Genomic DNA, 26015 nt, shown 5'->3' with positions numbered 1-26015 from the left:
GCGGAGTGTGAGTTGAATACCCCTAAGTAATTGAACAAAATACATACATTTAATGGTTATAACACTTTATTTACTGCATGCTCTGGACCCAAATGTCAATTTATAGAGGTATTACCTTGCTGTTTTTATTCTGTATGAAAATAAAAATTGCAATATCAAATTGTATAAACCACATTGTTTTAGTGATGAGGCTACCTTTATCTGAAAATGTGCATCGCCATAAAGTTCCTGTAGTGAGCACTTAAATCAATGGATAATAGCTGCGATTAAATGAATTACTCCAGAAGTCTTGGCCAAAATATGGGAGGAGATCAAAGTTCGCTAGGACGTTTGGAGAGGGATTCATGATGCTCACGTTGAGCTCAGAAAAAAACTGAAGTAAAACGGTTTAAAGTAGCCTTAATCTCATTCTTCTGCAGTGTATAATTTTGTGAATAATTTTTTAAAGTGTGGTATGTATTTGGTGACACATTGTAAGATATTAAGCCGTAATTTAAAGCAATGTAAATGAACTATTTTGATTCTATTAGATTGTATAGGAGTTTAAAAATTAATCTAATGTGCAGTGGTTGTGGCGCCATCGTCGATTACAGTTAATGACTAATACAGTGTGTTTAGTACTAATGTATTTGTGTGTTTAGTACAGAATTCATTTAGTTTACTGCTAAGCCTAATGTATTATGATCGCTATAATTATTTTATCACAAGTTTCGGAACACATCATTGCAGATTTATTTTGCATCAGTCCTCTCTTAATTGTTGTGCTATTCTGTTTCACCTTTGTAAGTAATCCCCTCCAGTTTGTATTATTTCTCAAAAGACATATCTTTCGGCAGCTATATCACAAAATTTAATTGAGATACGAGAAAATAAATGTTGATGTTGCACCGGCGTGCGTTTACCATAGTATGCTCGGTGGTTCGCATAAGATGGCGAATATGATTACCTGGTGGTTGGGTATAACCAGGTAAAAAATTGAAAAAATAAATTTACCTACATTTTGGACCAGTCAGTGAGAAGACTTTTACTTACGCTGAGACATGAGACAGCGTAGTGAAAACATAACATGTTATTGGAACGGTTCTTGTAATAGTGCAACGTTAACTACGCATATTCTGTTTGAGCATATAATATACAAAATATATATTCTGTATACAATTTTAGGTATGAATAAAGTTTCCTTAGATTAGATAGGAAGAATGAAAATAAAAAATTCCTAACAGCTGAAATGCTTAAAGAAAAACTAATTGAAATTAGGTATATTTATAAGAAGGAACACTTTTAATAGACAATTTTGATTAAATATATTATATAAAAACAATACTGTGATAGGACAAATATGATATGTAAAATAAAGGTAATAATAAATGTAAAATACCATAAAATAAAACAATAACATCTGATTAAAGTTTGAGGGTATTTGTTTGAAGGTATTATCGACGTATACCTTCAACACCGCTGCATTATCTAATTATAATTTTGTACTCTAAAGGTAACTGTTTAGTATCTATCTTTACTATGTCTACTACTTTATCTTGTGTCAGTTATATTACTGACCACTACTTTTATTAATGATAAAGTTGAAATTAACGTAATCATCGCCTTTATGTTTAGAGTTATCATCACCTTTCCAATTATCACGTCCTTTATGACTATCACGTCCTAAATGTTATCTCTGCTATTACCTGCTTGGGTACTGCTCGTGATTGTACCAGTGTTTATACCACTGTCAATGTTATCTCTTCTATTGCCTGCTTGGGTACCGCTCGTGATTGTACCAGTGTTTATACCACTGTCAATATTATCTCTTCTATTGCCTGCTTGGGTACCGCTCGTGATTGTACCAGTGTTTATACCACTGTCAATGTTATCTCTTCTATTCCCTGCTTGGGTACCGCTCGTGATTGTACCAGTGTTTATACCACTGTCAGTGTTATCTCTTCTATTGCCTGCTTGGGTACCGCTCGTGATTGTACCAGTGTTTATACCACTGTCAGTGTTATCTCTTCTATTGCCTGCTTGGGTACCGCTCGTGATTGTACCAGTGTTTATACCACTGTCAATGTTATCTCTTCTATTCCCTGCTTGGGTACCGCTCGTGATTGTACCAGTGTTTATACCACTGTCAGTGTTATCTCTTCTATTGCCTGCTTGGGTACCGCTCGTGATTGTACCAGTGTTTATACCACTGTCAGTGTCATCTCTTCTATTGCCTGCTTGGGTACCGCTCGTGATTGTACCAGTGTTTATACCACTGTCAATGTTATCTCTTCTATTGCCTGCTTGGGTACCGCTCGTGATTGTACCAGTGTTTATACCACTGTCAATGTTATCTCTTCTATTGCCTGCTTGGGTACCGCTCGTGATTGTACCAGTGTTTATACCACTGTCAGTGTTATCTCTTCTATTGCCTGCTTGGGTACCGCTCGTGATTGTACCAGTGTTTATACCACTGTCAGTGTTATCTCTTCTATTGCCTGCTTGGGTACCGCTCGTGATTGTACCAGTGTTTATACCACTGTCAGTGTTATCTCTTCTATTGCCTGCTTGGGTACCGCTCGTGATTGTACCAGTGTTTATACCACTGTCAATGTTATCTCTGCTATTGCCTGCTTGGGTACCGCTCGTGATTGTACCAGTGTTTATACCACTGGCAATGTTATCTCTTCTATTGCCTGCTTGGGTACTGTCGATGTTTTCTCCTCTTCTAACGGCTCCATTTACCATGCCACTATTAGAAGCAATGTAGGCAGGACTATTCTCAGCAAGACGACTATTTTCACTGCTTTCACTCACTAGGTTTTCGTTATTACGATTAGTGTTAACATCGCTGGACTTTCTCCAGCTACCACCACTTTGCACACTATTATAATTAGGGCTTTCATTTATGTCATTTTGATTTTCGTCGTAATTTTTTGGGTCGTTTCCTGTCAACATAGACGCCATTGTATCTTTCACTGTATTCATGAGCCGTTTCTTTTGAATGATTCCCCATGTTGGATTGGGTTCAAGTTGGCAGACACCCTGGAACATGACATGTTGTTTTAGGACATGGTTTGATCAAGTATGCTATTATGATCGCTTAGAGTGGATTTAGGCACATCTGACATCTATATAATATATGGTGATTTTCGGGAGTTATTAGTTTTACTACCAAAGTTCTTAAGGTACCATTTTTATTCGTAAGTAAAAACTTTAAACTTTGTGTATAATTCCAAACTAAGCGGAAATAACTTTATATTGCGTGCTCAGCTATCGTTCAAGCGATTAGCCGAGATTAATTAAGAGTACAATTTTATGTAACCGATACCTTAATTTATGTACAAGTTCTACTTGGAACTGGAAGGAAATTACGGGGCTTAAAGATATTTGTGTTAGAGGTGCAGTTCGGCTGTACTTACAAGTATGTAATGGAAAGTATGGTGGAAAGATATGTCCGATCGTACTCAATGCATAGTTTGCAGTCATTTATAACTTGGGAGTTATTTACAGTTTTAAATGTACAAAATAAATTACATTCGAAGTAATTGCTTTCTTCTTCTGGTGCCATCTTTCTAACCTCATATTCTTCTCTAACATTAAAGAGATACACGGACAACCAGTTCTAATAAAGGTTTTAAAATGTTTTTGTAAACCTAACAGAAACTGTCAATGCATTAGAATATTTTTCAAAAATAGGTTTTAACTGAAGAAATGTTTAACATAATTTTGGGACTTGTTGAACCCAGACTGGAAAATCAACTGATCTCAAAATTCGATCTCTGCCACATGGAGATCTTGCAATCTTTCTTTAAAAACCCATATGATAAACCATATGTTAATTTGTCATTGCTATAAATGGGGGATAAAAAGAAAGGAAAAGAGAGATCGCCTTTTACATAGAGGTTTTGATGGAGTTGATAATGACATATTCCCTTCCTCTACATAAGTTGTGTTTGATTATAAGGTGTTATTTAACAAAGTAAGAATGACTTTTTAGCCTATCTGTGGTTATCTATATTCGACTCAACCCTACGAGAATTCAAACCAATATGTAAGATAATTCTGAACTAAGAATGTGTCGTGTTTTATAAAAAAGTTTAATTCATTGCAACATGATTTTACAAATTAAGATCATTTATTAATAGATTATAAAATTAATATTTTGACCTACGTGTATATACTTGGCTTTGAATTTGACAATACGGATATCTGAAATTATTGTATTTACTATTACAGACACATAATATGTTGTATAAGATTCATCAGGTATAGAAGAATGCTTTTCATAGTGTACTTATGCAAAAGCCCCTTTTTCGGATATTCTTTTATTGATAGAATATATAGATTGGAATCTATACAGTATGGTTATAATTTTTTTTTATAACAGGTAACACTACTAAAACAAAGAAATGTGTACTGTAGTTCCGTGTATGAAACAATAAAAGCTGCTATAACTCAAGGAAATTAAATTGGTTTAAATTTATGAAAAGTTTATATTTTAAATATTGAAAAATTAAAAACAAGTCTGTAGAACTAGAGATGCATATTGAGCTTTTCCGAACCATATTTCCAATTACAATAATTGCAATGAAACATACATTTTATCTGTTAATTTAATGGTTAATGCTAAATTTGAGCGGTATAAAATACACGTAAAACGACTTATATAGTGTCTAGGCACACCCAGCACGCTATCTCAAAACCAGATGGAAGAGTTTAAACACATTAAGGGAGAATATATTTAGTTATAAATAAAGGCCAAATATTATATGAGTAACTAAATACTAGTACATCCGAAAAATTATAATTTTAACAATATTTAACAAGAGCTTGTCTTAACATTTGGGTTTTACAGCTGTTAAACTTACCCGTTATTTAGTTCCAGTCTTGGATTTTATATCTTCTCACTAATCTGACGAACAATAAAACTTGGTGCTTTTCGTTGATTCACTCAGTCGTTTTACATAAAATTCTCGCGGATTAACTACGTTGGGCTTAGAGATTATCATTAAATTCCGATTTAATGTTTATACATACGCTTTAGACTAATTTACACGTAATATAAATAATATAATATAAAATATAGGATAGATTAAATTTTCTTTTTATGTCGCCATATTGTTTTACTTCGTTATTTAAGTATCAGAAATAGAAATAATTTGTATGAGTAAAAGGACTTTAATTATTTATCGATTTATATAATAACTTAACCACATAAGTTCAATGCCTTATAGACGTGATTAATTTTTATTTGATCAAAGAAATAAAAATTATTATTCAGATTTATTGAATACCGTTAGTAACGGTAGAATAAAATAGTTACACAATGCATTTATTAGAGTTGGCGTTAACATATTATGGATTGTGGATTACGCATAAATTAGTTATCAAACACTAGCAGTTACCCGCGGCTTTACACGCAATATCTTAGGCTTTGCACGTGTCTCATACACTTCTGGTTCGAGTGAAATATTTTTCCGACGCCCATGTTGAGTTGTTGAGTTAGCCTTCTTTTTGTGTGTGTATATGTATATATATATATATATATATATATATATATATATATATATATATATATATTATATATATATATATATATATATATATATGCAAATACATACACACACAATATATATGTATATATATACACACACACTATATATATGTATATAATAAAATCAGTATATATAACTATTATATGATCGGACGACCAAATACCTGTTAAACGACTTTTTTTATTTTACATTCATTGAATTTGTATTAATGGCAATAGCCAAAATTTTACTTCAATAAACATTGAATCTCCTCCAAGACCCGAACCGTAAAAAATAAGGCCTCTGTGGTATAGTGGTAGTACACTCAGCCGGGAAGTGAGAGATCCGGGTTCTAGTCCCGGCGGAGCAAGTACTTTTTGTGATTCAATATATATATATATATATATATATATATATATATATATATATATATATATATATATAAATGCACTAAGGCTATATAAATACATAAATGCTCACATATAAATATGAAGTTGACTTATTTCTGTTAAATGTCCTTTACTATTTCGGCATTTGCTCGAATTAATCAATTAATATAAATAACAAACATAAAGTTTAGAACATACGATTAAAGGCTAAGAGAAAGAACTGTTCACGAACAGAATAACATTTAATAATGACCAGACTAAAGGGTACTTTAATATTAAGAGCGGTCTTGTATGGCATGAGTCGTGGTTGTTATTGCGGCATGATCTGTATTTTTTGAATGGTTCATAAAATCACAATTTTTCAAAATAGTAGGTGCAGCCTCTATATACGAACGTAGTATGATACACGTGAAAATAATACAATGTATACATACAAGTCTTTATTCAAATACATAGTTTCTATACAACCTTAAAATATCTGTATGAATACAGTAAATATGTTAGTGCGCATGTGTAGTATAAAAGGTTTAGCTTTATATAAATTTCAATAAAATAATATATGAAACTCATAAGAGCACAATCAAAGTTATGAAGTTTAATAAAGAAACTATTTGAATTTACATTATTGTAATACTGTTGCAACGTTCCTCTTGTAAGAACAAACTCACAATAGCACATGTTTTTCTTATTTCTTATAATTTCAAGAATAACGTAATATTTTAATAATATAATCGATTTTCCTGCGGTATTATACAAAGTGGAGCGCTGTACATTTTTGTAGAAGGTGTAATTTATAAATACTTATCAGATCATTTTACAATACCATTAAGGTATATATGGAAACAATGATTTGTGTAAATTTAGATAAAATAACTGCCACAAACATTACTTTCGAAAAATGCGATTACCATTCACTGTTTTACATTTACAGTTGCATGGTGCTTCTGATAAGTGTCTGCAGCTTATAGTGTTGCCATCGCCACTCGAACCTGTGCAGCAGTCACATTGACAGGCATCGGTACTTAAATCTCTGCAGCGATCACATGGACAATCATCGTTATTTGAAAAATTACAGTAATCACATTGACATTCATCGTTAGTTGAATCGTTCCAGCAATCACATTGACAGGCATTGCTACGCGAACCTTTGCAGCGATCACATTGGCAATCATCGTTAGTTGAAAAATTGCAACAATCACATTGACATTCATCGTTATTTGAATAGTTCCAGTGATCACATTGGCAATCATCGTTAGTTGAAAAATTGCAACAATCACATTGACATTCATCGTTATTTGAATCGTTCCAGCGATCACATTGGCAATCATCGTTAGTTGAATAATTACAGCGATCACATTTACGGATATCAATACGCGAAACTTTGCAGCAATCACATTGACAGGGATAGTTATTTAAAACTTTACAACTATCGCATTGGCAAGCTCCTTTACTTGGACATTTGCAGAGTTTATATTGGCAGGGAACGTAGCTTAAAATTTTGGAGCGTATTTTCCCCAAGTATCTGACAACATAACCGCAAAGCGTATCTGGGATATTAAATGATTTAAACACGCCTTTCGCAGAGTTAATAATGCCACTCAAGAATTTCACGTTGTTGGCAGAAGGCACATTAGCGAACGCTTCAGCAAGAGCATGAGGAGGAGTTTTAGGAGCTGGATTCGTGAGGCAGATTCCCTGCAACACAACATGTTATATTTGAGCTGTGCAATCAGAAGTGCTCTCTTTAGATCTTACAGCATAAAGCGAATTACAAGCTTACCTTTATATAATAAACGCATACCCAATACGAACTTGTAAATGGTGAAATTCATGAACAGAACTACATTCAACCACTTTGTCTCAATTCATAATTATATTAATTTTCTCCAATTTTGACAGTAAACTGTGATTAACTTAGAGTTGAGCATGTTATTCAAATATTGCTATAAATAAATTTAAACAGTGTTTGTCTTCCTGATCTTCTTCCTGGTGGTATTTATATATACAGGAATCTCTGAGATAATATAAGATGTTCACCACTTTAAAAGTGGTGTTTCTGTTTTTTTCTTTAGTAATGAAAACTTATAAAAAGTAATTAGATGCGTCAAAATCGTGGAAATATTAACTTAAGATCTGGAGATGTTCTACATAAAGATAAAGAAAAATCAGCGAGGAATGGAAAGATACAAAAATGATTCTGATTTTCATGGAAGAATATTATCTCATTAGAAAAAAACGAAATTGTCAATTTGAATCCTTTGTATCTGAAATAACAACTTTTGACTTTTGCTCGTTGTCTTATCAACTGACAGAAAATTTTTGGTTTTTTTTAATGTATACAACATAAGTTTAAGTAGGAATTTCTTCGCGTCCCAGGATGACCTTAGTGTCTTCTCTATACTATATCGTCTTAACTAATTGAATTAGATGACACTAACTTGGCTCAGTCGTATAAATAACCAAGGAAAATGTGCTAATTCCATGGTACTTTAAGAAAAGCTGGACAGAATTATAAGTTAGGGCAATTAATACATATTTGTACTGGTAAAACAATATCTAAAGTCACTTCACACGTTAATTTGATTCTTATAGCATTATGAGAAATAATATTTTTTTATAAGTAAAATGGGGACTAAATTTGTTCAAATAGCACTATTTATTTTGAGCTTCAATAAAATATGTACTTTAAATAATATTAATACAAGGACTAATAGCCTTTTTAATAAAAGTTATTAAAAAATGTGTTACTAATCGCTTATCTCAAGAACAGCTGGACTAGAATTATTTTGGTCAAATATTCGTTGACATCCGACGAAGATTTATATAAAGAGGAAGCTTAGAAACGCTAGCAGAAATGTTTTGGAAATTAGAAAAAAATGTAATTTTTTCATAATCCAAATTTGACTGACAAATGAAGTTCGACAAAGTGGTTGTAAAATCTGTTACGTTTAAATTCTGTAAAATATTGAGTATGCAGTGCTTGATCAGGAATGTAATGCTGATAGCAACACAAAGTTATATCTGACGTATACTCCAGATGGCACCAGCGACCAGTTAAAACATCTAATGCGTTGTAAATGTTATTTAAACATTGTTATAAAACCAACCTGAACAAAGCTGTACATTTTTCCAAAGAAGTTGTTTCTTTAAACTGGTGGGTTTACAGTGGGTGAACAGTGGCTTAAGGGAAAACCGCAAGACTTCTATAACGTGAAATATTATAAACGCCAATTTTAATATGTTGCATGAATCTAATTAGGATTTCCCCCTTATAACGGAAATATATAGGCGTTAGGTCCCTTAAAGGCTTCTTACCCTAAGTATGTATGTATATATTGAGATTATAAGGCACACTATACTATGGCATTGGAAACATATTAGACCAAAACTAGATTACAAGAGCTGAAAATATACTCTTTTTGATCGAAGTACATTTTTACATTTTTTGATCAGGACAATGAAGCACTGACAAAAAACTGTGGCGCCATAAGTGTCTTTAAACGGCCGGAAGTGCACACGTTTAACAGATATTGACTTCTTATTTCTAAGTATGTATACATTTTTCAAGAGACAATAAGGATAAGTCTTCTATGGCACAGGAAAAATTTCATACCGGAAGCATACGATAATACGTAAAGTAAAATCGAACTGGTTTGTCTACCAATGTAAAAACTTAGCTTTCTATCAGAGTACTTAGATACTTAGTGCATTTAGCTTCTTCTAAAAGAACATAATCCCAACTCCACGGCCAATGATTTTGTTCACGAAGATCTTGTTCACACGTTCCATTATGGTGGCAGAAATATAATTAACTTGAACCAGAAGTGCTCGTATATGTGCCAAACGTGATATAAGAATCAGGTTAAACTCTGTTACTCTTGACCATGATTAATAAAATAATAAGTACCTAGGGTATGGTTACTTACTTTTGAAATATTGATCAGAACTCCCTTATACTACATAGTACGTGATTTTAATAAGTAATAAGAAGAGATTTTTGAAAATTGCGTGTGAAGCCACGGGTACCAGCTAGTAATAAATCAAACCTATTTTTCTTTGGTCTTCATTAAAGTTTACCAGAATGATATCGGCCCATCATGAACGGTTCAAGGGAATAAAATGCTGGAAAGTAGTTTAGTTAGTATTTTGAAGTGTTTTCTTTTTATCAATGAAATATTAATAACTTCCAGAGAGCCCATTAATTAGTCTGAAGCCATATGGGAACATCAAATAAGTGTTCAAACACTGTTGTTTTGTGTTACTCAGTTGTCATTGACTCTAGTCATGTAGTGCTGTACGTCCCTATCTTGACCTAAATCGTATGAGTCAATATCACAGAACGATGTCAAGAATATAGAAACACAGTAAACAAAACAATTTCCTTAAAGCCTTCTTTAAAAGAATTCTGATAGTTTTGTTATCTGTTCTAAATAAAATTTCGAGTTTCTATTTAGAATAGCTGCTCTTCAATCTCAACACATAAGGTTAATGAGATTGAGTAAGATTGGAAAAAGAATTATACTTCAAGAATGACTTTGCTTAAACAAAATGTACTGATTTTATTGGCGGAGCTTTAGGGAAGCCTAGAACTTGTGGGACTGGAAAAAGAATTATACTTCAAGAATGACTGCTTCAAAAAAAGTACTGAATTTTATTGGCTGAGCTTCAGGAAAGCCTATTACTCGTGGGGCTGGAAAATGAATTATACTTAAAGAATGACTTTGCTTAAACAAAATTTACTGAATTTTATTGGCTGAGCTTCAGGAAAGCCTAGTACTTGTGAGACTGAAAAAGGAATTATACTTAAAGAATGACTTTGCTTCAACAAAATGTACTGAATTTTATTGGCTGAGCTTTAGGGGAGCCTAGTACTTGTCAGACTGGAAAAGGAATTATACTTAAAGGATAATTTTGCTTGAACAAAATGTACTGAATTTTATTGGCTGAGCTTTAGGAAACCTAGTGCTTGTGGGAATGGAAAAATTTGATTTATGTCTTTGATAGGGAAGATTATGTCTTATCTGACTGTTTTGCCTGCACGAAATCTCGAAAACGAAACCGACCCGAAGACTTGAAATTGTGCATGGGGCTTCATTTTTATTTGTGGAACACTGAGCTCGTTAATAGTACATATCAACTTATGGGATTTGGCTGAGCGATAACGAATATAAGCTTATATCGGTTTTATGGGAAACCATGATACCAACGAGAAAATAGCAGAATAAATAAATTTGTAAAAAGCGCAATATATCCATAAGAGATTCAAATTTTACGTCAAAACGAAATAAATTGGATGGTTCATATTTATTTGTCACTATAAAAGGATTATTACTTTAGGTTACTACTATTACTAAGTTTCTGAGCTGATAGTTATAAAAGTATACTTAATATTCCAAGTATTAAAAAAAAATAATCGTCATGTTTTAAATGTGGGTCGATGTCTCTAGCCCTAGGGTTTGTAATTTTTATGATAACGACATCCACCAGGAAACTCAAACATATCCTCTCTTTTTAATTGTGTCATAATATTTCAGACTTGATCTTGAATCAAGAATATCCTGCATAGTCATATCCTTGTGTTAGTCTTCTTTGAGTACGTCGTTTGAAAATGCAGAATGGGCAAGTTACATTAAATGGAAAATTAAACGGCCCAAAACGTGTCGATGGTATGTCATGTACTTTGTAAAAACATTCAATATATTCAACTATTTTTTCTTGAGGCATTCCATAAAAAGCTCAGTATTTCTTGGTTTTAGATCATGTTTTTCTCACAGAGTCTGGTTCGAATTCCAAGCTCTGTCGTATAATTATGGTTTCATGGCCAAAGTGGTCTGAGATAGAAATTAAACTAAAAGGTGTGAAATATGCCTCTATTATACATATATATGTATTTATGTATTATATTGTATTATCTGTATGTAAAGTCCTGTCTGTAACTTGACCTCGTGATAAATCGATGGATCAAATATCTATTGATTTGGTAATTCTCTTTCTGGACATCTGGTAATTTCATTGCTACATGACATAACAAAAATACTTAAGAAAAACCTCATTTATTAGTTTAAAATATTTTAGAAATATTAAAAATACATATGTTATTCTTACATCGACTATAATTTATCATTGATGTAAAAATCAATGACATATAAAAAATAACCACAATGTGGCTAAATTGTATAACTATGAACATATTATAGAAAAAAAATTGTAATAACTGTAAGCGAGAATTTCTAAAATAAATATGAATAAAATATATAAATTACACAATACAATAAATTGGTAAAATAAATGTTAACCATTAAATCATTTTTAAAGTGTAATGTAAATCGTCAATGCACGTAGTTTTAGAGGAAACCGTATTATAGAATTTAATTTCTTGTAAGGTGCATATTCATGGATACATTTATTTATAGATGAAGCCATTAGATTCACTAATATCGCAGTTGCAGTTGATGCTGTTTTTGCCGCAGTTTCCACAGCTGCCGCCTCCACCGTGACCGCAGCTATAGCCGCCGCTACCGCAGCCGTAACCAGTGTTGCCGTCACATCCAGAAAAGTGGGAGCTTTTCAAAAGTAGTTCGAAAAGTAGTTCCAAAATTCTAGGTAAAATTGGGATGAGGTAACCGTTGTAATCAGCGACAGGAGTTTGAGCGACAGGAGGGGCTTCAGGAGCTGTTATAGATTCTGACAGACAAATTCCCTGTAACACGAAAAGCTACATTAGACTTTGTTGGTTAGGCACGCCGTCTTTAAACCTTATTACAGGAAAACAAGTAAGTAAGAAGCACTTCTTTTTCTCTCGTAACTGTTGTGAACATGTAGAATATTGTTGTATTAATCACAGCCTTTGTTAGTTTACTACGTTGTAACAAAACGTTGCACTGATGTCTTTGAAACTTTTACGATAATGCAGCATATTTTTAGTGAAGTTCAAAAAAATAAACACAATAAATGACTGTACTAAAAATGAAAAGAATTCCACTGTTTGGGTGGTGACTATTAATGTTCATCGAGATAAAGAGAGTATTCCAGCTTATGCATTGGACCTCAAATACCGAGATGATTGCCAAAAGCCTATTGATTTGAGCATTTCACAGATTTTACAGATTATTAATGTAGATTTTAATGTAATTAAGACCAGATAAATATAATAAATTAAGTAGGATTATTTTATTAGGAGGGGTTGTGACCTCTCAATTTACATTGAGTTGTGACTGTCTCAAGTCTTAGGGATCACAACTGTTTCAAGCCATAGGGGTCACAACGGTCTCAAGCCATATTGGTCACAACTGTCTCAAGCCATAGGGCTCAAAACTGTCACAAGCCATAGGGGTCACAACTGTCTGAAGACATAAGGTTTCATGTTTTATTTCGTCATACTAACACCTTCAGTTGCCAAGTGGCTGGTGCAAGTGGTATTAGCGTATCAAGAACCTAACCAACAAGGGAAATCAGTGATTCATTGTCTTAAGACAGTGGTTTAAACCTCAGATATAGCAGCAAACAGACTCTTGTCACTATAGCCCCCTTCAAAATTGGATAAATCTTCCGCAGGATCTACAGTAAAAGAAGTAGAAGATGAAGGCGCTTCTAATGAAACCACCACTGGAGTACAGCCATAACGACCTCTTCTTCTTGGGCAGTATGGGATTGTAAAGACTCGTGACATAGACAGTCCAGTTGGTTTATGAATACGCTGGGGCACCATTTTCATCTGGGTGTCGAACATAAACGTTTTCCATCAAAAGTTAGGATAGTCGCCGAGGCATAGCATACATTTCGTTATTCACTATTTAGGGTTCTGTGTGAAAGTATAGTCGACTTTCAAGACACAAAATGTTCACTACCTTCTTAGAGAATTAATTAATTCTTAGAGAATATTTCAGAGCAAGGCGATTGGTTGGGTGACGCAATTCTTTAATGTCGAGACAGAATAGAACTCCATTCTATTGGTAGTTACAGTTTCATGCATACGATAATTTCCGATAACAGGAGGGGACGTATCAACCCAATGCCTTGACAAATACTTTAAGGAACTCCAGATTGAAAGATTTTCATCACTCAAAATTGTCTGATGGGAGGAAATAAGAGATAAATATTGTGTAAAATGCCATGCGAAAACTTAGTACACAGGTGGGGATTCCGGAGATGAGTGTTTTTACGGTGATCCTACTAAATGCCTTCTCACATTTTCATCAGGTCAAGGGAATTGGGAGTATATTTGTAGTATAGCATAAGTGGCGGCGGGAATAAGCACCTCTGACAGCTGTCTGATAAAAATTAGGTCTCCTTTGCCGAGTTTGTGTCTTCTGAGATAAATAAACACGCAATGCGCTGCATGCACGAAAATATTATGCGTGGACCGTAAGAGGAGAACTTAAGAGGAGAAGTCCTTTCAGTATGAGGAATGCTTGTCGGACAGCATTCAAACCAGTTTCCTTTGTGGCTGTGGAGGCTTTTCACACATATTTCTTCATCTTTTAAATATAAAACTTTATGGGGGGAGCGGGAATTTTACACTTGCTGACACCTGAGTACACCATAGAGGACTGGTTAGAACAGGGACAGGAAGAGATTGCTAGCAGCCAGGATGGTTAGATGACTACGTGCGTGCGTGCGTGCGTTTGTGCGTGCGTGTGTATAAAAAATAAATGGAATTTTATTTGACCCAGTTCGATTTTATATAATATTATACTAAATATAAACTGTTATGGAAAACTTTACGTACGAATATGAGATTAACAAATAAGAATAAATGAGATTAATTAGTTTCTCGAGAATTTACAACTTGGCTTTCATTGTAACACGTTATGTAACTTAAACGCAGTAAAATTACTTTTAACCACTTTTTTAAACTATCTTAATTGAATTACATTTTAAATCAATGTTAGCCATATTCTTTGTCTAGCTTATTGCATGAGTTTAAAGTATATTGCTTTAACCTAATACAAGTATAACCTACTTTAATATGCTTCATTGATTGTATTTATATATTTATCTACGTATTAGAAGACATATGATATCAATACTACCATAAGAGAGGCCTGTTATATAGATTTAATATAGATAAAATAATATAGATTTAATATTTTACACTTACCATTTTTTTAGTTCCTGACTGACTCGGAATTTAAATCTTCTGTTAAACTTGATAACTGAAAACTTATTATTAACTTAGAAACTTATTGTTACGTAGGAACTTATTATTATGTACGAGAAATGATACTCTCTTTACAGGTAGTTTTCCGAAATCACCTTTTATATTCTATGAAGGTACCGTATCTTAAGAGAAGTATGTTTGTTTTATTTCATATTTTAATTTAAGACCGTTTGAGGTTATTTACTTCCGAATGTAACATGTTTTAGTTGTAATATTAATTAATTATTAAGACATTTAATTTTCTTATATTTATTTTTTGTCATTACGCTTTCAGAAAAAGCATTTATTGCATCAGCCGAGAAATCGCCGGTTTCATAGACGGGCTATGTGGACAGAATTATGCAGAGCAAACAGATGTCATTCACAGTGCAAGTATAACGTGAAGGTAACAGCTCGAAGGTAATAGACGGTCATATAATAGCTGCCTCATTGATGCAGCCGTAAAAGGTTTCTAAAACCCCTCCAAGTACATTTAAGAAGCCAAATATAGTAACAGTTGAAGACGTTCTTTGTTTTATTATTTTTAATATCATTAGAAACGATTCAGATAGAAATATGTGTTTTATTCAAACAAAAAAATATTTGAATTTAAAGAAGCACCTTTCAACATTTGAATGACCAGATTTATATTGCACATATACATATTTTATATTTAATATATAACACAATTATTGCCGAAATAACGTTTAAAATTTAAAATGATATAATGTTTTAAAAGAAATCGTATTGTAAAGTTCAAAAGCTACAACATTTTAATTCACATCATGCGGTAATAAATTTTAGTAGAAGAATAGTTTATTTATTATTTAAACAAAATTTGAAACATTTTAATTTTATTTATAATAACAATTTATACAGTGCTATATTTATAATTAAGATTTATTCAGTTATATATTTATAATAAATTAACATTTATACAGTTAATATCATTTATTCGAACACGTCTGTCGATGAAGGTTAGAATCGAAGGAGAGGTTTCTTTAGAGGGAAATATACTATTATTAAAAATATTAATATATTAATAAAGTCTCATGCCATAGCGATGGGTATAGTTTTAGTAATCCTATTACATTCTAAATCCTCAAGCGCCAAAAATATGTTTTAAAAGAAAGAATAAGACATTCTAAACTGTTAAATTATTAATGTTATGATTTTTGTCTGAGATTTGGATCCAATAGCGGGAAAAAACAAACTTTAGATCGACAGTTTTTAGTTTTTAGGCTTACAAGACAGTACTAGTATTTAAGTTTTTCGGTTTGAATCTTGTTCAAAAGTTTTCAAGATTACGAAACTCTTGAAATATTTCGTCCTTCCTGTGGATAGCAAGATATTAAACCGAAATTAAGAAAGAGTCTCCACAGTGAGGCTGAAATATTTCAAGAGTTTCGTAATCTTGAAAACTTTTGAACAAGTTTCAATCCGAAATACGTAGATAATAGTACTGTCTTATAAGCCTAAGAATTAAAAACTGTATATCTAAAGTTTTATTACTATTCGCTCCATTTTGTCAACCACGTGTCGACGTTGTGTGAACCGGAAAATTTACATGATAGTCAGATCCACTGGCTAAAACAAGTCAGTAGGCAGTATTCGAAAAGGTGACAGCCTCTATAGCAACATTGTGGAACCGAATCCTAACTAAAGTGAATTAAAAGTAAGTTTAAGTAAGATTATAATAGGAATAATGATTGTTTTTAGATGTTTATGTAAACAGTTTTAAAGAAGAAAACACGTTTAACTGCTCATGTGGAAAGAATATTCGAATTAAACTATTTTCCAGGGACTTTCGAGTTCAAGAGGGAATAGTAGTTTCTCGATTATAGTCAAGAAAATGTAATAGTTGTACATAACATATTTTGAGTGTTTTCGGATGATTTCAGATTATGTAAAAAGAGAGGTGTTTATTAAAAAAACGGTAGTTAGACATATACAAAAATTGTATATCCTATTATAGAGATGTACTTATTTTAAAATATACAGTTGCATGCGTTTAAAGTGGTATATCCTTTTATAATGAGATTTATATTTCTTAAATAAATTTATATACTTAAATTTATATATTATTTTTATTTATAAGAAAAGGAAATATTTATCAATTGAAACTGGTGGGAACTCATGAGGAGGTAACAAACTCTTGAAGCCTGGACTCGAGAGAGCCCAAAACAACAAATATTGGAACCGTTTTTGTTTCGTATTTTATTTTGATCCATCCAAAAAGGACTGGGATGCTATTAAATATATTATTATATCACGAAGTATAAAGCCTATATAATTTCATTATATTAATCTAAACAAAAAAGATGATCAGATAGATACTCATAATAACGACATGGTAGGCTAACAAAAGATGCAGTCTTGCAGTAGATCACTCCTAAATTCGTCAGTATAAATTAAAATGTACTGTACTGGTTGGAGAAGGGATGTGATATCAAAATGTAGAGAGACGACATTTAATAGCAAGTTATTCTCACATAATCTAAATTACTAAGAACTAAGTCAAGATTCAAAAATCGGGTGGTTTAAACTAACGATTTGTTATGGATTGGTAAGAGCAATACAATTATCATTAAAAAAATACATAAAACACCTATACCGGGCGTCTTAAAAGAATCACCCACCTATTATCTTTTTTAGGAATAGAGATAAAGTGATTTAATTTGGGAGATATTTATATGACCAACTGAGGAGTTTCTTTTTAATGAAAATTGTTTACCCCCCTCGCGCCACAGAATAGGGTATTTTGGGGTAAGTCAAAGCTTTTTAAACAGGAAACTACTATAAAGTGACGCATAATTTTAAAGGTGTTATAAAAAGAAGAAGAAAGACACAAACTAGTAGTCTCTAAATATTACCCTATCAAATTTTGGTGGCCAATTAAAATTAAAATTATTTTATAAAACCCCCACAATTTCAGTTACATTTAAAGTTATTTAAGGCGGATAAATCATTTACTTACTAGTTATTTTTAAAACTAACGACACCAAATCATACAACATTTATAACAAGAATCAGCAAACATTAACAACTAAGAATAACATAGCATTTATTAGGTTTTGTTTAGTCTGACCGAAGCTAGGGGAATACGAAGCTGGTTTTGAAATTTTATCTCTTATATTTTTACCAGTTAGTATGTGAGACACATTCAGTCCAGTTACTGTGTCTCTTGGTAACCAATACTATGCTAGGGGTTCCTATTTAAACATTTTGACTTATCCCCAAAATACCCCATTTTGGGAAGGATAAAAAAATTGTCATACATAAAACACTCTTCAGTTGGACATATAAACATCCCCCAAAGTAAACCACTCCTTCTCTATTCATAAGAAAGTTAATAGGGGGTGGAGAGGGACTTTTACATCTGGTATACATTTTCGTCAATATTCTTTGTTTCAAAGTTTTAATCTGTAAGGGCGTCTGAGGATAAAAGTAAAAAACTACTTTTGCACTATTAATAAACAGGCAGCACTATTCTTAAAAGGGAACGCCACTACTTAGATTGAAGTAAATTATACGGGTATATTATTATCGTAATGATTATTTGATCTAATAATCTTATAATTACTGATAATTTTATTTTATTTTATTTTTAAACACACCCCAGATAATTTTTTAGCAGCATGATCAATTTTATGCTTGAAGCTTACGCACAAGGAATAAGTTAAAAAAACCATACATATAGAACTTTGTGCCAGAAATTATTGTTAGAGAATGTTTCATAAACCTTGCTAGTTTTATCATATCAGCAAATATAAGTTGTGTTTTAGCAAAATATAGTAATACGAGTACATAGTTTTGACTCTTGTTTGTAATAAAATAATACATATTAAAATTTTTAATAAATTTGTTTATATTCGCAGAAAACGAACGGACCATGTAAATAAATTAATGTAAATCAAATTTACAAATTACCAAATTTTCGTTGTTTTCACACGACACCTACACCTTAAAAATGTATCGATATTTGCTTCCGATCAGTTTGAAACACAATTTAAATACATATTGTTCAAAAATATGTTTAAATATTTCAAGGTATAAAATGAAAAACTAATACTTCTTTGGTAAGGTATAATTAAATATATAAATTAAAAGCCACAACTTATCGTGAGATACCAAGAAGTAAAATGAATCCATATTAAAATCCAAGATTTTGTGATAAAAAAGAAAAAAAACACCCATTATAATATTTAACTTCTATTCACTTCTCAAGGGACGTTTATGTGATTATTTCGTAAATCAAATAATTATATATCTTAAATGTTAATACCGTATTAAGAGTATCAAATAATACATTAGTATTGAGGCGGTTTGCTCCAGTAAACAATGAAAAATAAAATAACTATGAATTATAAAACAAAAAGAATAAGAACAAGCACACCAGTTGGTTTTAAAGAGCAAAATCTCACATGGACTCAACATCAGATAACTGAGCCAAAAACGTCTAAATTTGAAATAAACATATGGAAGAATTATTTATTTCATGTCATCCATATTTATTATTATTTATTCACTGTTTATTTATTTATGTTTGTATTATGTTCTTTTATATTTTGTACTATTTATGCGCCTGAAGACGGGTTTTACTGAAATATTGCCGAATTAGGAAAAAAACAATCTTATTTGTACAGTAATCTACTAAAAGTAATTTATAAAACAAACAATAAGGCTCGATATTTATATAGAGTAATTGAAAAGAATTAGGTAGGTACATTCTAATGGTTTTGTATTTTGTGGAGTTTTTAAAAATTTATATGTCAATAAAAGACATTTTAGACTGACCAGCAGTATTTAGTTAATGATGAAATGTTTTTGCAAGTGTACCATATTCTGGCAAATTACGAAAGGACGAATGAATTAACGAAAATAAGTATATTACAGCAAATATAGTTATGTCTGAACACTTTCTGTCAATTTGGTTAGTAAATGTTTAGGTTATAAATATCTACTAATTTCAAGCACGCATATTAAGACACTCATGAAGGTGTTATTGTTTAAAAAATTTGAAAATTGACTCACCGCCAAACAGGCTGCTACAACAACGGCGAACACTAGCTTCATGTTGGCGGTTTGTTCTACGTTTGCGAGAAAACGCTATCTCACATACGTTTTTAACATCTAATAAAACAAACAAACAGACATATATACGGTCAGATATGCAGTGTCTGTTTATGGTCATAAATTGCATGACTATAAGAGTACGCCACCTGATAGATAAAACAATACAAGTCCATGAGGAAAGTTACAGACAAGCATTAAATCCATAGAAAAATGAGTCACATTTGAATTTAAATAAACTTTTTAATAAGTTAAATAATAGTAGGAATTCAAGGTAATTTATATTTTTATACCATATAATTCGAAATATATTTACTGACATAAATATTCTAGAATGAGTGTGTCTGTCTATTAACTTGACTATACATTATTTTTAAGGTTTTTATTCAGAATAGAACTTTTCTATCAGCCAAAATCGGGAATAGAGCTATGGAAATTAAATGAAATAACAAACAAAGACTTCGCATATATTTTTGTACATTTATGAGTTTATTTATGGAAAAATATAAAAGCAAACTGGGCTTGGGCTTGATTATTTGACTTCATTGATTGGTTACACGTTTGACCTATGCACAGTTCACGTTTCATTGAGAATCATCAGTTTCTCCATAGTTTCTCATCAGTGTTCCGCTGTCCGAGGAAAACGTGCAAAGGACATTAAGCGGGTAATGGGTTAGTATTCGGTCCTATAGCACAGCATTGAAGAATTTTTTTTTGTCCTAACCTGTATTCGCTTTAATTTTGAAGAATTGCACGTGCCCTAGTCTGCTCTAAATTTATTTGGCACCATCTATCACTAAAAGATTCATAAAATGTTATGAATATTTTGTTGAGGCACGGAAACATCATTACAACACAAAAACCCTCCTTGGGTTTTGACGCTAAGATTATAATTCTATTTCTACGAATTCTATAAGGCTATTGAAAAGTCAAGGGTATATCGCTTAATATCCTAAGATATTTATAAAATGTCTGCGCAAAATTATTTCAAAGTTAAACTCAAGATTGTAAACTTTAATTTTTTTCATAGTGCTCTTGGAAATAAATATTTTATTCATTATGTTAAACAGTATAATATACTCACATTTTAATTAATTTCTATTATGCAAGGCTAATTAAACATAAAAAGTAATGTTTCGTTGGTTAATATACTTAAATTTGGATTACATATCTATCCATGATTATTTAAACGTTAAATGTCGCTGTAGTACAAGAAGCACTCAACTATACAATATTTTTTTCCAATAAGAAAAGAGCTCCTACTTGAAATGTTTAATCGAATAGTATACTAATATTTTTGGAATATTTAGTTAAAATAAAAAATCGATAAAGATGTATTGAAGCATTTAGTTTATGTTGTAGAAAGAACTTTTAGTTTATAATATATCAGTATTATACATTAATACTAACTCTAAGTTATAAAATGTTACTGGTTATATAAATAATTTAAATGATTTAAACGCACATTTAGAGCAAAGTTTGATCTAACGTCCAAAAACGTAACTATAACTTTGGCACATATCTCTTACTCGATACTTGTTCGTAACACGTAAACTGACTTCCTGAACCATTTTTTCGGAGTCTAAGGAACGGTCTTTTCTCACCGCCATTTCGGAAGACCTGACAGGTTATGCTACCCACGCCAACGTGTCTCGAATGGTTAATCACCGGTTTATAGTTTATAGATGGGTTAGTTTCTATTTTGGGTATTGATTTGAGATTTTTCCACTACCGATTCTTTGCTCATTTGGGGCAATGTAACTCTTTATAAATTTCAGCGGACGGCATTTCGGCGTTAGAATGTAGCTGAAATGTTTGGAGCTCAAAATCTCATTTCCAACGGAAGTGATAATATGATTATTATCTGGGCAATGAAACCCAGGAGCTATGAACCAGGATTCAAACATGGAAAAGTAGTTTTACAAGGTTCTATTACTTTTACAATATGTCGATGAACACACACACATCTCTCTCTCTCTCTCTCTCTCTCTCTCTCTCTCTCTCTCTCTCTCTCTCCCTATCTCTCTCTGAGGAGGAAAGAAGAGACCTCAGGCAGGTGATGACATCGAAGCATCAATGGAGAAAACCCAACTTTGACTTCGATAAAGAGACTATTAAAGAGCTCCGAACTACAACAAGAAGGATTGGAATAAAAAGAGAGGGAAACAGAGTTTAAAAGCTCGGAAGAGAGAAATTAGGATCCCGATGATTCTCATCGCACAGGGGCGGTGAGATGAAGGGAGACGTGCTGTTAGGCTAAACACAAGCAAGAGTGTCGAGAAGAGGATTAAGTGGCCGAAGCCCGAAGAGAAGAAAGAAGAGGAGAAGGCAAGAGGCCTGGCAAATAAGTCACAGACTTGTGTCAGGGGTGGAGGTGGGAACGAGGGGCTTCGGCCCCAGCACGTCTCTCTCTCTCTCTCTCTCTCTCTCTCTATTTGATATTTAGCAGTTAATTGAATGAGTATTTTAACTGATTTCTAACGCCGATGACTACTGGTACGACAGTAATGAATGATTTAAAACGCAGAGTAGGTCACTACTGCGTATTATAATTATCAGTGAAGATAAACTATAACCTACGAGGATTGATACACGTTTTTTTTTTAAGAAATCCTGGGAAAATCAAGAATCCCTGGAGACTTACCGATGGAATTTGTCAATCTCATCTCATCAGAAGTGTGAGTCAGAGATATATTGTAACACCTGTTGTAATCTATATTGTGTTTTCTTGAACATGTACTAACGATATGTGCGTTGCTGGTGTCCATTCATTTCCAAAGAAACCAAAATATCAATACAAGATTAAATATTGGTTGGTTGGATTGTGTTGGTTGTTATTGTTGTTGATTATGTACCTATTGTTACTCAATGTAGGTTCATATGTTTTAAATTCTTCATGAAAAGTCTACAAAGATTTAAATAAATAATTATGGAGTCCATGTGTAGGGAGACAAGTTCATCAATTTGAGTACTTGACTTTAATCTCATATACTGGCTGGGAACAAGCTCTGAATCTTCATATGAGTATGGTGTATTATTATTATTTTAGATTATATTTATTTTGTAGATAAAATGAGTTAATTAAAAGATGTATACGCAAAAAAAAAAAAAAAAAACAATAACAACGAAAAGCTACACAATTTTTAATATGGCCAATAAACTTTAAATATTTTCAAACTACCTGTAAGACGATAAGAACTGTAAATTTATCACAGTATTTTTAAGTTTTCATTGGCGTAATATATCGATAAAAAGCGTGTTGAATGCCAAAAACGATGTATGTGGAACTAAACAAAGCATACGTACTTTGTAATTGGCTTTAGGTTTGCCAAATAGTTGTTATGCCTTTATCAAACAAAAGCATCACAGCGAAGTATACTTCCGCAGAGGTGAAGAGAAATATAAGGGCGTGTTGATAAACTGTGGTTTCATGTATTTTTGTGAAATTAAAATGTTTTACAAAGGTAAAACAGATACCCTATTTTCTTTATAAATGCTAGTCTTTATAGACTGCTTGTAAATGTTAGTTAGTAATAAACTATCCACACCAAACTAGCGTGGGCGTGTAGGCTACCGATACTATCTACAAATATTCTTCTTATCTATGTCCCAAACATGAAGATTATACGCCAACTAGAAGGAGAACGTCTTTCTCAGTAGTACTTAAAATATGGCCAAGAAAAAATATCTTTAGCTCTTTTAAAGTTGCAACTATTTCTTTAAAAATTGCAATAGAGGATTGAATGCTCCTTACATATAAATAAGCGTTACTTTAATTGGAGAATAAATTCTTTCACATCAGAAACATTAAATTAAAATAAATATCAAGACCGTTCTAAAATAAAAATTTAATAGTTTAATAAATGGTAACATCTAATAACCAATCAATACTGGATGACGTAGAAATTATTCCTCTTAGAAAAGGGAACATTATTTCTTACACTGCCAAAAAACGGCAACGACTTAGCATAAGGAACAAAATAGAATAACTTAACTTTAGATTCCATTAGTATTGTTGTTGAAAAGTCCTTTATAGATTTTAAAAATACCCAAGTTGTGGACTTATGCAGTACAAATTGTCTCTCGGCTTCTAGACTAACACTTCTAATACAATGTAAAATCATGGTTTAGTTTAAAAAAAATCAAACAAACAAAAAATAAATTGTATAAAACATTTTTTAAACTGCTCTCCTTGATTTATAAAAATAACATGCATTAATTCAGGACCTCCGAAAAATTTTCAGATTGCAAACTACTCGTTAGGGACTTTTGCGTGAAAACTCTTACAAAAACAAAACTGTTGACTTAACACAAAACAAGCTGATATGACCACAACAAACACTAACTTCATGTTGGCGAGCTTTCCGACGCCTGGTTGCAAAACTCTTATCTTGCACATATTTTATATATCAAATAGAGTAAACAAATAATAAAGTCAAGCATATTAATAAATGTTGATTTTACATCGAATCGGGTACATTTATTAGAGTGTGTATATCAGGTGTGGAGTGGTTAGGGTTGTTGAATTAAAAATATTAAATTTACTTTGGGGCTTATGTGTCACATGGGCAGTTGCAAATTCTGTAACGAACCATGGTTAGCTTATTCTGTCCTTCATCAAAGGTCTGTGCGAAGATCTTATCAAACAAAATATGGATAACAGTCGATACAGTACAAGGTCCTGATAGAAGTGCAATAGTCCCATACAGGATTTGAACCCAAATCAGATCCAAAGTCCGATGTCTCAAAACGGGAGACCATCCGCCCTCCCGTCTGTTCTTCCTTTTATTCTGTCCAGTAAAACTCTCACACATATATGTGACTATTACAAGGCAGCATAATCAGGCTCTCCTTTCATTTTAATAAAAATATACTTTTTGTATTTTTTTAAGTCAATGAATGACGATTTCGAACTTGGCTTTTTGTTCAGATATGGATTATTGAGTTGGACCATGAAATTTGTATAACGTAGCAAATACATCTTTATACTTTACCAAAGATACCTTTACTTCACAGTGCGATCCGACTGCCAGACCTATGAATCCCAATTGACGGAACAGCGCATCAGTAATAAATTCTGTTGACTGGTTCTAGTTGGGAAGCTCTGCGATATACCTGGGTTTTGATTGCCTTTGGTTGAACCAAAGTTTATGAACATATTTAACTCAGTCATTTTTGTAGGTATCGCATGATGGAAATACATACATCCATGAATACATGCATACAACCTCTAAATTTAAACTCCATTAGAATCAGTTTTATAATTGTAAGAATATATATTTCGCTGGATGTATAAAGATTTTGTAAGGACGCGTAATCCTTTGAAAGTTCCAATTTGTATTCCAACAAAATGCGCTTACTCATAACTCAAAATATAATTTTGTTTATTTTTCTGTAAAAATGTATCACCCCAAGAGTGCATTTAATCAGTAATATTAAATGAAACAGTAATAGATGAGATCATTTAGACAAAATGGGAAGGCATATAATATAATGCTTACTTGGGCCACTCATGTCGGTGTTGTCTGTGGGTAAATATCCTCAGGCCCTTTTGTCTCAAGAAACTTGTGACATTTTGTTATGAGAGTACATTTAAAATGGGATATTACGGCCTTATGTACCTATACATATCTTATGGCATTACTCTGACGGGTGGTTGTTCACATCACGATTTGTCCATATGTTTTGTGTGGCGGAAGAGAGCAGTTAGATTAATTGTAAAATTTAGTTGTTAGAGTGATGTGAGGACCATGGTAGAAGGCTCGAATTGCTGACACTCCCATCTTTTTAGATGTACACGGTTGTCATTCACTGTCTGTACTAGTATCAAAACCACACGTGTCAGAGCGTGCATGGGAGAACACTAGGGGACACGTCCCTTCTTGTTTCCCTGGCAGC

The 26015-nt window shown here is 32.4% G+C and overlaps 1 protein-coding gene across 3 annotated transcripts in view; it reads right to left on the bottom strand.

Moving 5' to 3' along the window:
• The window catches only part of LOC124366018 (uncharacterized PE-PGRS family protein PE_PGRS20-like), a 49514-nt gene extending 29151 nt beyond the window's left edge, over nt 1–20363 (bottom strand). Inside the window, exons 1-2 of one of the 3 annotated variants that reach the window (XM_046822215.1) lie at nt 20079–20324; nt 1114–3024 (exon numbers count right to left, since the gene is read on the bottom strand). In XM_046822215.1, the coding sequence (XP_046678171.1) occupies nt 1663–3024; nt 20079–20120 (1404 nt within the window). In that variant the 5' untranslated portion in view covers nt 20121–20324 and the 3' untranslated portion in view covers nt 1114–1662. Of the gene's footprint in view, nt 1–1113; nt 3025–6330; nt 7601–20078 lie in introns of those variants that run through there. The other 2 variants (XM_046822216.1, XM_046822217.1) reach the window with 2 other exon arrangements.
• Between the last annotated feature and the right edge of the window lie 5652 nt (nt 20364–26015).

Source organism: Homalodisca vitripennis, chromosome 7, assembly GCF_021130785.1.
Source record: "Homalodisca vitripennis isolate AUS2020 chromosome 7, UT_GWSS_2.1, whole genome shotgun sequence".
Classification (NCBI taxonomy): domain Eukaryota; kingdom Metazoa; phylum Arthropoda; class Insecta; order Hemiptera; family Cicadellidae; genus Homalodisca; species Homalodisca vitripennis.
The sequence above is the reverse complement of the archived record's forward strand: the minus strand, read 5'-3'. Positions and strand labels throughout refer to the sequence as shown.